The sequence below is a fragment of the Carcharodon carcharias genome, chromosome 30 (genome assembly GCF_017639515.1).
Source record: "Carcharodon carcharias isolate sCarCar2 chromosome 30, sCarCar2.pri, whole genome shotgun sequence".
Taxonomy (NCBI): Eukaryota; Metazoa; Chordata; class Chondrichthyes; order Lamniformes; family Lamnidae; genus Carcharodon; species Carcharodon carcharias.
This window is the reverse complement of record NC_054496.1, coordinates 25563636-25581177: the sequence shown is the minus strand read 5'-3', so window position 1 is coordinate 25581177 and position 17542 is coordinate 25563636. Positions and strand designations below refer to the sequence as shown.

The window sequence follows — 17542 nt, the reverse complement described above, 5'->3', positions numbered from 1 at the left end:
AATGGCAGAGAGCAGGTCTTGGGAGTCCATCTCATGCCTTGAGCATAAACCTGGGCCCAGTTGTCGGCTTCCATGGCAATTATGATGAAGGAAAGAAGCACAAGTTTAACTGGCTGCCCATTGAACATGGGCCAACGATGTGAGTTGTTGCATCTTATGTCAGACCAATATTGAAAGTGCTGTTAACAGACTGTGCGTGACACCCTTGTGTCTAAAGCTTATATTGGCAAGATTTTTTTTTTGTTTTGTTTTTCTTTAAACACACACACACGCACACACACACACCATTTGTAAAAGTCCCTCCTTTCTGAAGAGGGCGAAAGGCAACTTCTGAACATGGAAGTCTGGTCTGCCTCCTTCTGTATACTCAGGGACACGACGAGATTATAAAAGGTTTTGTGCTCTGAGAACTCAAAGGGTTTAAGAGGACATTAAACACTTTGTGCATTGTTTTTTTTGTGTGTGTGTGTTAATGACACAAATCAATGACGACCTACAACCACAACCAAAAAAAAAATAATGGGCCCATCCGTCGTCAAGACTCTTTAAAAGTTGAGGCGAAAGTTCGTCCTTTTTTTGGGGGGGGACAGATGATCAAAGCTTACCCCAATCGCAGCCTCCAGGTGCATAACACACGGACCATAAGTGATGGATTAACGTCGATGTCACTTCCTGGTTACACAACAGGGGCCTAACCTCAGTAGCCCAGCCTGCGATAGTCGGACAGCTTAACTTTCTGTCGGTCAGTGGCACGAAAGCTGAGGGGACAAAACCGGGGGAGGAGGGGGGTGCGCGGCGGCGGGGGTGGGGGGAAAAAAACCCAACCCCCCAAAAATGTGGCTTCCCGCACGGAACGCGGCGTGGGGGGGGGGGGGGGGGGTTAAATTCATTTTTCTATTTACATCGATCTGTGAGCTTCTGTGGACCGCGGCCTTGGGGAGCGGAATCCGTCCTCCGCCCTGCACGCGCCGCGCGCACGTGTTTGGGCCCCGCCCCCTCAACGTTCCTGACGGTTGGGAGACTCGGCCGAAACCGAGGCTCGCTCGCTGGCTGGCTCGCGTGCGTTTCCGTTTTCAGCGAGGGCAGCGGCGCGTGCGTGGGGGGTGGGGGTGTGTATGGGGGTGAGGGCGCGGAGGCGCTTGGGGCGGGTCTGAGGTCGAGGCGCGTGTGCCTGTCGTCAAGAGGGCTGCCGCCATTTTCCTTGCGGGGCCTACGAGACTCTTCGCCCTTCGTGGAGACTGGGTCGGACGGACAGCAGAAGTCGCGCGAAGGCTGCTGTTGGGGAGGGGGTCCCCCCTCCCTCCACTCCCCTCCCCTCCCGTCCCCCGACTTGAAGCTGCGCCCCCAGGCAACTCAGCAGCAAAAGATTCCACACACGTTACCTCTACCTGCCAAAAAAAAGAAAACAACAACAACAACTCCCTCGATGGTGAGGGAGTCCGCCGGATGGAAGTGGAGGTCCCGGCCTCTTTCGGTGGCTCACGAGTAGACAGGGAGCTTTAGTCAATCGCCCGCAGTTCTGGATCACGCTTGGCGGTATTCCTTAACTCATCCGTCGTTGCGTTGCGTTTCGTTTCGTTTTCCAAATGCTCCTTGGCAATGTGGGAGAGGCCTTCAGGCGGAGCTGGCTGTTACCGCCTCCCTTCCGAGCTAATAACATCGTGCGGAGGGGTGAGTGAGGGAGAGAGGGGGAGAGAGGGAGGGGGAGGGAGGCTGCGGTGTTCGTCTAGGCTTGGGACACCTTCTGTTTTCCTCACGAAGAGGTGGTGCTGGATTCCACACCCCAAATCACCACCATCACCACCACCTACCCACCCCCGGTAGCCGGCTGCCGGCGGAACTGGACGTCTGGCTGACTGGAAGTTGCGCCTGGTGGGTGGGGGGTGGGGGAGAGGGTTTGGAGAAGTCGGCTGGAGGTAGTAATTTTTTTTTCTTCTTTCTGGCGATCCCCAAGGTTTTTTTCCCCCCAAAAAACAATCCGGTACATTCCAACAACAACAACAACAACAGCAACAACAACAACAACAACAAAATAAAAAGAAAACAAACCGGCAGCCCCCTGCTCCCAACAAGGTTGGTCCTCTGTACAAATCACAGCCCGTACTTTTCTGGTAGGATTAAGGGTACCCTATACCCAGGTCCTTGAATTGCCCCCACATCCCCCCCCCCCCACCCCCCACCCCAAACCCCACTTCTCGTTTCAGAGACTAGTTACCAGTTGCATTTGTCCGTCACTTTCTGCAACAGAGTCATCCACATTGACTGACACCACATAGCCGTCGTTGCTACCTCTCCTGGACTGGTAGTAGGCCTGGAGTTGGCTCCTGAACACGAGGTTGGGCCTGGAGCTGTAGTAGATCTCGTCGTTGCCCTGGGAACGGGTCGCGGTCTCCCCGATCGCCTCTGGGCTGCTGTCAGGGTAGGAGGAGTCTCTAAGGTTGGTCATGCTGGTGTAGAGGGAGTCTCTGTTCGGGGACTGCAGCTGCCCGTCCAGCCCGTCCGTGATTTCGGCGGTGTAGCTCTCGGACTCCTCCAGTTCTGGGTCGCTCTGGTAGAGCAGTGACTGGGCCCGCTGCAGGAGCAGCGGCTCCTCCAGGGCCTTGTACATCAGCTCGATCTCAATGTTGTCCTCCTGGGTCAGCGAGGGGGCGTCGGGGACGATGGCATCGTCTTCGCTGCTGGTGGCCCCACCACCACCACCACTACCTCCTCCTCCACCTCCTCCGCCGCCCCCGCTGACCGGTGCCCCCTGCTCGCCAGGGAGAGTCTTGCTGCCCGGTCGCAGGTTGTTGTGGACGAGCTCGGAGATGATCATCTTCTCGAAGGCGGCATCGCTGAGGTTACGGCGGCAGTCAGCGAGAGGGGTGCTGTCGGCAGTGAAATCGGCGTTTCGGAAGGAGTAGCTGTTGTTGAAGTTGCCGTTGAGAGGCAGCGTGTCCACCGCACACGGGTCCCTGGTGATGTTCACTGGGTGCTCTGCAGAAAAAAAAAACCCAAAACAAATGAGGGAAAAAAAGATCGTTGGCTCAAAGCTATATTTAAAACCGGTTTTAATTCTTACCCCATCCCCATTGTTTCTCTCAAGTGTCGCTCAGTGTAGGGGGGAAGAGGATGGAGGAAACGATTGGGAAAGCATGGGGAGTGATTGGAAAGGAAATGGGGACTGATTGAGAAAGGTATGGAGAATGTTTGGGAATGGTCTGGGGAGTGATTGGGAATGGACTGGGGAATGATTGGGAATGGACTGGGGAGTGATTAGGAATTGTTTGAGAATGGAATGAGAATGACTGATCTACAAGTTATTACTATGGTACTTCTAAATCCCCATATCAATCTAACTCTCAGTTACACTTTCGTTAAGGCAACAGTAAGACACATATAGATTTTAAAAGACCCAGGCAAAGTAAACGATACACTGAACAGTCGAATTCAAAGTGAGTTCTCTTAGCTTCAGTCTCTGAAGACAGCAACTTGAGGCATAGATGCTGAAGACTTTTCACACTGTTGAATCTTAGACTGCCTCCCTTACAAACAGTCTTCTCTCCTTTATACATATTTTTCTCTTTGAATGCAAATTCCCATTGTTTCACTATATCTTTTGAATTTTACCTCCACTAATAAAAAATCCACCATAATATCAATTCCACCAGTAATCTTTGGGAAAATAAATTCTGCCTAGATATACATTACACCCCTTTCTTTGAATTCGAGCCACTATAGTTTGTTTAAAAATGCAAATGTTCCCTTTATACTTTACACTCTCAAACTTCCCATGTTTACCTAATTAACATTTCAAACTAACTTTTCTTACATCAAAACACCTAGACTAGCTGCCTCTAATTCAATTAAGTCTCACACACACACACACACAAAGACATGGACACGTAGACACATCCCGTTATTACTCTATTTTACAATAAATTCTAATAACATTATGGAAATTATTATATCTTCCTGATAACTTTGATTCTGAACTCTGGACTTGCATGAAATAATAATTCTTATTTTGTCTGCGGCCTTTGCCCTGTACCTCTTTCTGTTCTCTTTCCCACCTTTATTACATAGTGCCCCATCTCTTGTGTTTGAGTGTGTACAAATAAATCAACCCTTTTAGTCCATCCTATCTCAAGTTTGCTGTAAAGTTACTAATAGAGAATGGGATCACACCAAAATTGAGGGGTTGAGAAAATACGCCACCACATATAAAGGGGGAAATCAAAAATCAAAAACACCTTTCTGTTTATGGACCGGTGGTGAGAGGAGAAATCAGGGCTGTTCAAATTAAACTCTCTCCTGCCCATGACAGACTGACTGACACACTGCAAATGGGTACCAGCTTGGGGCTGACTGACACATTGCAAATGGCTGCCAGTTGGGGCTTACTGACACACTGCAAATGGCTGCCAGTGTGAGGTTGACTGACACACTGCAGATAAAGGCAAAATATTGCAGATGCTAGAAATCTGAAACGGCTTGAAACTGACTGACACACTGCAAATGGCTGCCACCTTGGGAGTGATAGCCACATTGCAAATGGCTGCCAGCTTAATTGGGATTGATGGACACATTGCTAATGGCTAAGCAGCCAGAGCTTCAGTTACGAGTATTGGGGGGCCTGGTGTATTTGTACTCTGCTTTGAACCACGATCCATAGACATTCCAACCTGAGAAAACTGGGCTAAGTGTTAAAGGTCAGAGATGCAGCCAAGTTTGGTGGTGTTTCAGGGGGTCATAATTTGGGTTCTGGGAGCTTTGGGTTGCCATAAACCCAAAAACTAATGGGAGAAATTCAGAAACGTTATGAAGTGGGGAGACTGTTAAAAAAAAATATTGGAAGGCCTGGGTCCTTAGTGTGAAACAGTTACATTCGACAAGGAAATGTGAGCTTAACTGGCGTACTTGTCTCTCTGTAGGTTCCTTTATGAAAGCACATGGAGAAAAGAGACAATAAATAGTGAGATCGCAAAGTGAAATTCAAGCAGACATTTAATCAGAGCATTAATTAGAAATGTAAATATATTTTAGCAGGAGGCACAAACGGATCAGCAGCAAGTTTAGTTAATTGTTAATCATGAACATGGAGAGTTTCAGTGCTCGGGTATCCATCGTTAATGAATCAGCAACATGACAATCCAACAGCCATTCCAGGAACGGGGATTATTAATAGCCAGCACCAAACTGGGCCCAAGAGGATTGTGTTGCACAGCCAGGTAGAGGTGCCCATAAGAAATCTTCTGGCCATTGTGTGGACTGCTCCTTCTCATAGTTTAAGAGATCATCTCTTCCTTTGGTTATATGGACCCCATATTTTAAGTTGTAGGCTCTACATTTCCTACAATTTTAGGGACTTCCACACTTTTCAGTTATCAGAACTGCCATTCATCAGTTACCTCCTGGAGAACCCCATTTCTAAATTATTACTGATTCTGACAGTGATAGGAGAGCTCTGTTCCCTTAACTGTAAGTTTGAAAGAAAGAACTTGCACTTATAAAGGGCCTTTTATGATCTCAGGACACCAGAACATGCAAAGCACTTCTAAAGTTTAGTCATTATTACACTTTAGAGAAACACAGCAGTGAACATTTACACAGCAAGGTTCCTCAAACAGGTATGCGATAATGGCCAGATAATCTATTCTAGTGATGTTGGATGAAGAATAAATATAGAGCAGGATACTGAGGAGGCACCCCTTATTCGTCTTTGCTGAGTGCTGGAGAATAATCAAGTCCACCTGGAAGGGCGCTGGCTTCACACCTCACCTGAAAGACGACACCTTCAACAGTGCAGCACTCCCTCAGTCTTGTACTGGAGGGCCAGCCTGGATTTTGTGCTTAAGTCCTTGGAGTGGGACTTCAACAGTGGTGAGGTTCCCATTCCTACAGCTTTAGTTACCTGCAGGCACCAGCGTCAACAGTTTGTGGAGTGAATGGTTTGTCAATGCTTGGGCCTGTAATGACCTGCCTAATGGAGCAGCATAGTTTTAATGCAAGGGTGCAGGATTCTTACAGGTTCAATATGCAACGTGAATTTCAGATCCAGCAAAGGGCTATTTCAGGCTGTGCGATTGAACTGAGAGGCCAGAAAAAAAAAAGTTCCATCCCCAACCTGGTGAGCTGAAGACAGTGGGTGAGGGAGCACTGTAGCCAACGGATTCGGCCAATAGCGTATTGTAGGGGCTGGCACCAGAACGAGGCTGCAGAACAGGATTGGTCAGCAGGTGATTGCCAATAGTTCCTAGTGGGGGGAAGAAGAGAAACAGCGTAACTTAAAGACAGGAGGACGTGAGGAAGAGACAGAAGGCCAAAACCAAAATTACTGCAGGCCCTGGAATGCTCAAATAAAAACAGAAAATGCTGAAAACCCTCAAGTTACTTTTCAATTTGGTCACCTTCAGCCAGAATAGTTTTGATGACAGGTTTCTCTCTCTCCAGAGATCGAGGAAGTGAGGATGAAGGAAGAAATAAACCGAAGGGATATGGACCCAGAAGGAAAAGGACAGTTCAGACCAGTGCTCTTATTTTCCAGTTTTTACTGGTGTTCCATTTTAAGGTATACAAGACCAATTTGGACCGGTGTTCTTATTTCCCAGTTTTTACTGGTGTTCCATTTTAAGGTATATGAGACCAATTCAGACCAGTATTCTTATTTCCCAGTTGTTAATGTTTTTTCCTTCTGGTGGGGATCGAGTGGGAAGGTAGAGTTGAGGGTGAAGATCAGCCATGACCTTATAACATAGTGAAGCAGGCAAGAGGGGCTAGTTTGTACAGGTTCATCCATTATCTCTTTATACTCTGTGGTCCTCCTTATAAAACCATGATCCTGCAGTTCAAAGCTTTCTTAATTTCCCCTTCCACTTTTAAGATTTGCATATCTGAACCCCTAAGTCTCTCTGTTCCATTCTTCTCAAAGTTTTACCATTTGGTGCATGTTTCCTCTCATTCTCCCTCTGAAAGAGCATCTCACATTTCTCCCCATTAAATTTCATTCAAAATCTATCTGCCAAAAAGATTAACCCTGTCAATGTCCTTTTGGAAACACTTCCACTTTTCATCAGCTTCTCTATTCCTGTGTTGTTTGAAAATTTTGAGCCCTCTACCTAAGTCCAGAATGCCACACGTTCGTTAAATGTCTGCTCGCTAATATTGGCCTCAGTCATTTCCTTGGCTTAAAGAAGGAAATTAGTGATGCTTTGGTTGATAATTTTTAGATTAAACATTGGATGGAATTTTACGCTGGTGGGATTTTCCGATCCGCTGAAATTAATAGACTTTTGAACGGTTCGCTGCATTTTATGCCCCCCACCCCTCCCCCTGCCTTGATGGGGCCATAAAATTCCACCCATTGGGTTTGTACCTGGCTGCTGGAGAATGGAAACATTTCCAATAATTCAAGAAGTGAGTAAGACGTAACTGATTTATTGCAGTCCTTGTGCTGCAATAGGCAGCATCCTGGACTCTGAGCCAGAAGCTCTGGGTTTGAGTCCCACTCTAGGACTTGATGGCCAAGGACAGTGCGTTCATAACAGGCTGAGTGTCAACCTGTAAATCCTTCCAACTCACGCCAAGGGCAGGCGGTAAGAGCAGGAGAGATTCCTGGTCAGCCGTGCGATGGAGAGAATATTGGAGCCTCGACCATCACTATCCAAAGCATGTGACATGCATGGAAAAGTGCATATTGCCACAGCAACATGGACTCCCTGAGAACTGTAACACACCAACAGCACACTAATCATTACAACTTGGCTAGCCCAATATCCACAGTGGGGAAGAATACGAGAGGACATTCAACAAGATGCTAATGATCAAGATTGTCCAAGATTTTTAAATTTTTAAAAATTCATATACAGGATGATGGGCATTTATCACCCATCCCTAATTGCCCTTGAGAAGGTGGTGGTGAGCCACCATCTTGAACCGCTGTAGTCCATGTGAAGTAGGTACACCCACAGCGCTGTTAGGAAAGGAGTTCCAGGATTTTGACACGACAGTGAAGGAATGGCAATATATTTCCAAGTCAGGATGGTGCGTGGCTTGGAGGGGAATTTCCAGGTGGTGGTGTGCCCATGCATCTGCTGCCCTTATCCTTCTACGTTTTTTAATTTATTCATGGGATGTGGGCTTCGCTTGGCTGGGCCAGAATTTATTGCCCATCTCTAGTTGCCCTTGGGAAGGTGGTGATGAGTTGCCTTCTTGAACTGCTGCAGTCCACGTGGTGTAGCTACAAGCCACAGTGGTGGGAGGTAGCGGTCATGGGTTTGGAAGGCACTGCCTAAGGAGCCTTGGTACAGTGCATCTTATAGATGGTACACACTGCTCTCGCTGTTCATCAGTGCTGGAGGGAGTGAAGGTTTGTGGATGGGGTGCCAACAAAGTGTGCTGCTTTGTCCTGGATGATGTCAAGCTTTTTCAGTGCTGTTGGAGCTGCACTCATCCAGGCAAGTGGAAAGTATTCCATCACACTCCTGACTTGTGTCTTATAGATGGTGGACAGGCTTTGGGGAGTCAAGAGGTGAGTTACTCACCGCAGGATTCCCAGCCCCTGACCTGCTCTTGTAGCCACAGTACTTATATGGCTAGTGCAGTTCAGTTTCTGATCAATGGTAACCCCCAGGATGTTATGGTGGGGATTCAGCGATGGTAATATCTTTGAATGTCATTACCATGGTTAGATTCTCTCTTGTTGGAAATGATCATTGCCTGGCATTTGTGTGGCTTGTCACTTGCCACTTGTCAGCCCAAGCCTGGATATTGTCCAGATTTTGTTGCATTTGGACGTGGACTGCTTCAGTATCTGAGGAATTGTGAATGGTGCTGAACATTGTGCAATCATCAGCGAACATCCCCACTTCTGACCTTATGATGGAAGGAAGATCATTGATGAAGCAGTTGAAGATGGTTGGGCCGAAGACATTTTCATGGGATGTTTAGGCGTCCACCATGCAACTTTAGGGGCCCATATATGTTGGCCTTGGAGGGGGTGCTGTGCAATTCGCCAGCATGCTAGTGGGGTCAAAAGGGTTAAATTATGAGGACAGGCTGCATAGACTAGGCTTGTATTTCCTTTAAGATTAAGGATCAATCTAATGAGGTGTTTAAATTGATTGAAGGACCTGGTAGGGTAGGTAGATGGAAACCTTCTTCTGGTGCAGTGAGTCCAGAACAAGAGGGACATGGCCTTTAAATTTAAGCTAGACCATTTAGGGTTAATGTCAGGAAGCACTTATTTGCACATAGCAGAGTAGAAATCTGGAACTCTGTCCCCTCCAAAATCTGTTGAGGCTGGGCAGGGGGGAGGGGGGGTCAACTGAAAATTTACATTGGCAGCATTTTGTTGGATGAAGATATTAAGGATTATGGAACCAAGATGGGTAGAGTTAAAATACAGATCAACCATTGAATTGTTGGAACAGGATTGAAGGGCTGAATTGCCTCTTTCTGTGCCTATGTTCCTCTAAAAACACTGATGACATCAGTGCCCAGATGCTTCAAGTTGCTGAAAATAACAGATGTTGATGCTCCAATTTCCGACTTAATTCACCATTGAGAAAACAGTGTTAAGGGCATCCCTTTACAAACTATTAAACTTGACAGGGATAAAAGCAAAGTACTGCAGGTGCTGGAAATCCGAAACAAAATCAGAAAATGCTGTCAAAGCTCAGCAGGTCTGGCAGCATCTGTGGAGAGAGAAACAGAGTTAATGTTTCGAGTCCATATGACTCTGAAGGTGAGTCAAATAGACTCGAAACATTGACTCTGTTTCTCTCTCCACAGATGCTGTTAGACCTGCTGAGCTTTTCCAGCATTTTCTGTTTTTGTTGTACTAAACTCGACAAGTGACCGAGACTGAGCTACCTGCTCCTCAAGGGCCAGGCTGCAGGGAATGATGGCTGGGAACGGTGGGGATGGACATGGTTGCCAACCCTCAACCTTTCCCCTCGCCACACTTCACCCCACCAAACCCTCCCACCACCCTAGTGTTAAAGAGCACAGGTATCATCAGGAAGAGAACTGCGACCTCCATATGGACAACTGGTGTCCCCCGCCATCGTGCTCCCCTTCCTCACCCCACAATGCCCATGAGCATGTCAACAGCTTCTGTGAGCCCCAATATGTTGCTCACTGCTTGGAGGCTCACCTCGGTTTAGGGTCGGAGTGCTGTTGATGTCTCCGGCCATGAAGGAAGATTCCGACTGCTTCCGAACAGTGTCGTTCCACATCCTCCGGATCCGGCTCTGTAAGCGGAGGTCATAGTTCATTAGCTCAAGGCCTAAAACTTTGCTACAGATGGTGTGGGGTGGGTGGGGGAGAGACTGTGGGGGGTGGTGGCTGGGGGTGGTGGGGGAGTGGGGAAACCACAGCACAGTTGGAGAAACAAACTGGCAGCAGCAGACAGTCCTCTGAGCAAACGACAGCAAAACTCAAACATAAAAACTGCTTGAAAACCCATTTATGGCCTGGGGTTTTTCATAAACAATTCCTGAGGAATGACTATCCCTGCGGGATGCCTGCTCTGAGGGGGTACCGAAACCACGGGCTGAGGAATGATCTTTTTTCACAGCTTCAGGATATCACAAGTCGCTTCGTAGCGAATGAAGTACTTTTAAAGTGTTGAACTGTTTGAATGTAGGAAATGAGGGGGAGGCAGTGCTGTAGTGGTATTGTCACTGGACTAGTAATCCAGAGACCCAGGGTAATGCTCTGGGGACCTGGGTTCGAATCCCACCATAGAAGATAATAAAACTTAAATTCAATAAAATTGTGGAATTAAAAGTCTGGTGATGACCATTATCATAAAAAACCCATCTGGTTCACTAATGCCCTTTAGGGAAGGAAATCTGCTGTCCTTACCTGGCCTGGCCTACACATGACTCCACACCCACAACAATTGGGCTGACTCTAAAATGCACTCTGGGCATTAAATGCTGGCCTAGCCAGCGATGCCCATGCCCCATGAATGAATAAAAAAAACAATTTGCACACAGCAAGCTCCCACAAACAGCAACCTGATAATGACCAGATCATCTGTTGTTAGCGATGTTGGTTTAGGGATAAATATTGGCCTCAGACTCCAGAGAGAACATCTTCATTTTTCCGCAAATTGTACCCTTCAGATCTTTAACATCTATCTGAGAGGGTAGACGGGGCCTTATTTAAAGCCTCATCGGAAAGTGAGGGTCAGTCTGAATGACGTGGATTGGGGCCCTGAACCCCCCCAATCTTCTGACTGAGAGGGGAGAGTGCTAACCACTGAGCCACAGACGATGCCACGAGGCTTACTAGGTTTGATCAGGTGGCCTTTCTGGGCCTCGTTTATTCCCTTTGGGAACACGGGGTGTACTTAGAAGCAAGATGGACGCAACTGGACGGCAATGAAATGACGGGATTTATGTAGATCTTGTAGATGTGCAGTGGGATTTTCATCCTTACAAAGGTCCCTTTCGCCATGATGTGTTGGGGGAAGGGGTAAAGAAATGGTCATGAATCTAACCCTAAAGAAGATGAAGCTCCCCCCACTTTCTAACGAGCGCCGGTTAAATCTCTGCCCTATTCGAGGTGTCTTCTGGCTAGGTATCTATAACCTCACCACCTTATTCTAACAAGCACGGATATTTCGCCAGTCCCTTTGTCTCATTCTAATGGGCCTTGGGTTAAACCACACTTTATTCTGATCTACGTAACTCGCCAGCCCCGCTCTAATGTTTGCAGGTAGGATTAACCCCCCTGCTCCAACACTGTCACATTGAAACAGACCCCCTCACCCCTAAGTCAGTAACTCTCCTCGGGTGCCATTGTAGCTTTTACCTGTGGCCAATTCACCTTGCACAGGCGTGCATGAAGGTGACTAAACTCCCTGAAGGAGATGTGGAACAAGCACAGTAGAGAGCAGAGACAAGGACATAGAATTGCACTGCTAAAGCACAAGTTGGGAGCGTTGGGGAGCAAGAACACGACACATCACCATGGTTTCTCAGACGATGGCTCCCGGCATCCATTTAAATAAAAGCGAACAGGTTTGAATTGTTGATTCAAGAACGGCTCCAGGAGATTTTATTTTATTATTTATTCTTTCATGGGATGTGGGCATCACTGGCTAGGCCAGCATTTGTTGCCCATCCCTAATGACCCTTGAGAAGGTGGTGGTGAGCTGCAGTCTGTGTGGTGTAGGTACACCCGCAGTGCTGTTAGGGAGGGAGTGACAGGATTTTGTACCAGCATCAATGAAGGAACAGTGATGTAGTTCCAAGTCAGGATGGTGTGTACAACTGAGTTCTCATTGGAAAGAGCTGACAGGCTGGACCTGGAAGCAAATAAAACCAGGTAGACCCTCCCACTGTCTCAGCTCTCACTGCTCCCTTCTGCCATCTGAGAGAGACAACGGGGGTGAGGGCTATAATCTAGCTAGCAACAGGCTCGAGGCTGCAGCATTCAGCTAGCAACAGGCCCAAGGCTGCAGCATTCAGCTAACAACAGGACCAAGGTTGCAGCATTCAGCTAACAACAGGACTGAGGCTGCAGCATCCACCTAGTAACAGGCCTGAGGCTGCATTTAGCTAATAACAAACCTAAGGCTGCATTTAGCTAACAACAGACCTGAGGCTGCAGCATCCACCTAGCAACAGGCCTGAGGATGCAGCATCCACTAAGCAACAGGCCTGAGGCTGCATCAGCTAACAACAGACCTGAGGCTGCAGCATCCACCTAGCAACAGACCTGAGGCTGCAGCATTGACCTAGTAACAGGCCCAAGTCTGTACTATTGTCCAAACGAAGTATTTTGAGCACATGGATGAATTATCCCTGAAAGTGGAGTGTACTTGGTGTCCAGCCATTCTGACATCTATGAAGAGTCAGCTGCTTTTGAAGCTAGGTATAAATTTGATGAGTTTAATCTCTTTCTGTGACTGCACTATGCTGGTGGACATAGGCCAACTGGAAGCAGGTTTTAGGGCTGGGATTATCCATATTGTCAAAAACATGTTATGAGGTGGGGCTCCCTACATTATTAGGGGACAGTTTCTGGGGAGGAGAGGTTATCACCCCACATTAGAAGCAGTTCAGGGGTAGGGGCAATTGCCCCCCCTCTCTAGCTGATGGAACACCTTGCCTTTTTAAGGATGATTCACACCCACAGCTTGATTGCGGAAGAACCGATCGTCTGAGAAAACGGAAAAACAACACAATCCAACTAGACACGACCCTGTCAAAAAATGACCTTTTCAGCCATCCTCCTGCTTGCCGCAGCATTCTGTACCTGAGTACCAGTGTAGTACCGGCTGCTGTTCCGGATGGTGGACGTCTTCAGGTTGCCGTGGGAGACGCCGGCAGTGGGGCGGCTGCAGCAGTGAGCGTGCCGCAGGCACTTACTGTACTCCTTGTGCACCTGGGGATGGAACCAGAGAAAGGGAATGAGGTTACAGTACAACAGGTAGCTGACTCCTGAGAGACTTGGGTCTGTGTCATTCGGCTGGGATTGAACATTGCTCAGAGGAGCATTGCAGGGAGATCTAGGGTAGTAGGACACTCATTCAACTTCACCTTGGATAGAGAGTAAAACATTTGCCCTGTTGCATGATAATCACTTACCTGGGGTGTAGCTGGTCATTGCTTACTTTGGGGCCTAACTTGTTAGCGTCTACGTTGAGGCCCTAGCTAATTATTATTTAACTTGGGGTCTGCTTGACCTTCACTTACCTTGGCACCCTAACTAGTTATTGTTAACCTTGGAGCCTGGGGATTTGTCAGTGTTTATATTGGGGTCCGGCTTGTGATTATTTGGGGCCTGGCTGGTTAGTATTTACAGAATCACAGAATTGTTACGGTGCAGAAGGAGGCTATTCATCCCATCGTGTCTGCGCCGGCTCTCCGAATGAGCATTACGATTCAGTGCCACTCTCCTGCCTTTTCCTCATAACCCTGTATGTTGTTTCTATTTAAATGATCACCTAACCAGAATTCCCTCGAATCTAAAACAGCTCCCAAGGATTGGAAGGTAGCAAACATAATCCAGTTATTTAAGAAAGCAGGAAGAGAGAAAACGGGGAATTATAGTCCAGTTAGTCTAGCTTCAATAGTAGGCAAAATGTTAGAATCTGTTATAAGAGACATGGTAACAGAGCACTTAGAAAATCATAATATGATTAAGCAGAGTCAACATGTATTTATGAAAGGGAAATGTGCAGGGTTTTTGAGGATGTAGCTAGTAGGATGGATGAAGGGGAAACACTAGATGTGGTGTATTTGGATTTTCAAAATGCATTCAATAAGTTGGCACACAAGCTGTTATTATGCAAAATTAGGACAGGTGGGATAGGGGTAATACATCGGGGTAATATATTAGCATCGACTGAGTATTAGTTAATGGACAGAAATTACTGAGGAATTAATGGGTCATTTTTGGATTGGCAAAGCAGTGGGGTACCTCAAGCTGAGAACTCAGGCCTCAGCTCTTTACAATCTCCATTCATAACTTTGATGAGGGGACTGAGTGTAATGTATCCAAGTTTGCTGATGGCAAAAAATTAGGTGGGAAAGTGGGTAGAAAGAGGCTGCGGAGGGATATAGCCAGGTTGGGTGAGTGAGCAAAATCTTTGCAGGCAGAATACAAGGTGGTGAAGTGCGAAGTTATCTACTCTGGTGTGAAAAATAAAAAAAGAGTATTTTCTGAATGGTGAGAGACTGGGAAATATTTGCATTCAGAGGGATTTGGGTGTCCTCATACATGACTCAGAGAAAGTTAATGTGCAGGTGCAGCAAATGGTTAGGAAGACAAATGACATGTTAGCTTTTGTTAGAAAGGGATTGGAGTTTGAGAGTGTTGCAGGGCCTCAGGCAGAAAGTGGCTATGTCGGGGGAGAGCGCTGAGCAACAGGAACTGGTGGGCCCATTCCTGCAGGGAGCAGTATCTTTGACAAGCAGAGGGGCAGAGTCAGATGTCATGAGGTGAGCGAGAAAGCAGCCAGGACTAATTCAGGTATGTGTGACAGGAGTGTGGGGCAGCTTGCAGCCCTTCAGGGTGGCTAAAGGGAATTGGAAACCTAGTCAGACTGACTGGCAACAACCCTGTCTGAGAAGCCTTGAGAGAGAGAGAGAAACAGCAGGACTGCAACCGCAAGCTTTTTTTTATTCATTCATGGGATGTGGGCGTTGTTGGCTGGGCCAGCATTTATTGCACACCCCTAGTTGCCCTTGAGAAGGTGGTGGTGAGCTGCCTTCTTGAACCGCAGCAGTCCATGTGGTGCAGGTACACCCACAGTGCTATTAGGGAGGGAGTTTGACCCTGCGACAGCGAGGGAACTGCAATATATTTCCAAGTCAGCTGGGGAGCAGTGAGCCTGGTGTGTGGCAGTGTCGAGGAGCTGAGGCCCCGAAAAGACAGAGGTTGGGAGCATCAGCAGTGACCAGTCTCTGTTAATTGTTTGTTTCTCGGAGTTACACTTTCCCTTGAGGTTTGTTAAAACTTTTATGTTAGTGGAATAAATGAACCTCGTTTTATCTTCTTCATGCAGCCTGTGTGCTCAATCTCATGTGAGAAGAGTAAAGGAAATCTTACGACAATTATACATGGTATTGGTGAGGCTACATCTGGAGTGTTTGTCTCCTTACCTAAGAAAGGAGATACTGCCCTGGAGAGGGTGTAGCAAGGTTCACTAGGCTGGTTCCTGGGATGAGGGGATGGTCCTCAGAGGTGGCATTGAATAGACTAGGCCTTTTATCCCCAATGTTTAGAAGAATGAGAGATGGTTTGATTGAAACAGATAAAATGCTAAACAGGCTTGATAGGTTAGATGCGGAGAAAATGTTTCCCTTGGCTGGGGAATCTAGAACATAGGTTAGTGGTCTTAGAATAAGGGGTTGGCCATTTAAGACTGATATGAGGAGAAATTTCTTCACTTAAAGGATTGTGAAGCTTTGGAATTCTCTACCACAGAGAGCTGTGGAAGCTCCACCATTGAGTTTATTCAAGAGAGAGGTGGGTAGGTACTTGCGTAGTGAGGGAAATTAAAGGATTATGGGGATGGTGCAAGAAAGTGGAGTAGAGCTGAAAGGCCAGCCATGATCTTGTTGAAGCTCGAAGGGCCAAATGGCCTAGACCTGCTCCTATTTCTTATGTAATCTGCCCTTGAGTATAGAAGATTAAGGGGTGATCAAGTTGGAGTGCTTAAGGCAATTAAAGGATTGGATAGGATAGATAGAGAGAGAAACTATCTCCCCTTGTGGGGGGAGACAGGACAAGGGGGCATAACCTTAAAATTTGAGCTAGGCCAGTAAGGAGTGATGTTCAGAAGCACCGCTTACCCAAAGGGTGGAGGAAATCTGAAACTCAATCCCCCAAAAGCCTGTTGAGACTGGAGGGGGGAGTTGGCTGGGGGTGGGAGGGGGGAGTTGGGGGGGGTGGTGGTGGTGGTGGAGGCGGGGGGAAGCAACTGAAAATTTCAAAACAGAGATTGATAACTATTTTCTTGGACAAAGATTATTAAAAGTTATGGAACCAAGGCTGGTAGATGGATTTAAGATACAGATCAACCATGATCTAATTGAATGGTGGAACAGGCTTGAGGGGCTGAATGGCCTCCTCCTGTTCCAAATATGAAAATGGGGGTGAGAGAAGAGGCTGACATTTAGCTTTGGTGCAAGGATGAGAAACTGATTAGCAGCCGAGTGCTGATCTTCACGTTTTATCCCACATGCACCTGCTAACCCTCCTCAATCCTTTGCCTATTTGTTAGGCAGCTGAATTAAAAATAAAGCAGACTCCTTTGATTTTGTGATTCAGGGAGGCTGATAGCCCCTACTTCAGGGCTTGAGTCAAGGATGAATAATGACCAAATGTGCAGCCCGGACAATGTCCAGAGCCCACTGTCCACCAAACTCGTCCCTCCTGCGTAACTGGTGGCTGTCCTGCTAGAATCTCCCCCACTGACCACAGCACGCGCGTACCAACCCACAGGCTGCGGAGCCCAGCAAACCGGCCACAAGGACTCAGGAAGAAATTATCCTCACTGCTTCAGAGCAAGTTGAGTAGATCAGACGGCAGACTGTCGGCGCAATTAAAGCATTTGCCTTTGGTTTGTTAAGCAGCAGCTGTCACCAGGCTGGGAGCTGGGAGAGGTGCCAGGCAGGTGAGTATGTTGCCAGCCTCATTACTGTTATTGTCTGTTATTGGCACTGGTAATAGGCCACTGTCCGAACCCCTCTCCCTGTCTCAGCCTGAGTATCACCCGACTTCAACCTTAACTAAGCTCATCCGCTGCTGGAACCCTCATCCACGTCGTTTTCACCTCCAGCCTTGACTATTCCAATGCCCTCCCATCAGGCCTCCACCCTCCATGAACCATCCAAAAACTGCATTGCCTGTATCCTAGCTTGCTGCAAGTTCCGTTTATCCCCAGGCCCTCTGACCTACATTGGCTCCGAGTCCAGCAACACCTCAAATTCGAAATTATGAGATCATAAGAAACAGGCCCAGGAGTAGGTCATTCGGCCCCTCGAGCCTGCTCTGCCATTCAATAAGATCACTGATCTGATTGTGGCCTTGACTCCAC

General features: G+C 47.5%; 1 protein-coding gene across 1 annotated transcript in view; it reads right to left on the bottom strand.

Moving 5' to 3' along the window:
- Positions 1–2195: 2195 nt before the first annotated feature.
- LOC121271227 (adhesion G protein-coupled receptor L1-like) overlaps positions 2196–17542 on the bottom strand; it is a 1693562-nt gene continuing 1678215 nt past the window's right edge. Inside the window, exons 22-26 of the mRNA XM_041177054.1 lie at positions 13252–13380; positions 10136–10232; positions 6107–6235; positions 4900–4917; positions 2196–2976 (exon numbers count right to left, since the gene is read on the bottom strand). Of these exons, the coding sequence (XP_041032988.1) occupies positions 2201–2976; positions 4900–4917; positions 6107–6235; positions 10136–10232; positions 13252–13380 (1149 nt within the window). The 3' untranslated portion in view covers positions 2196–2200. The remainder of the gene's footprint in view (positions 2977–4899; positions 4918–6106; positions 6236–10135; positions 10233–13251; positions 13381–17542) is intronic.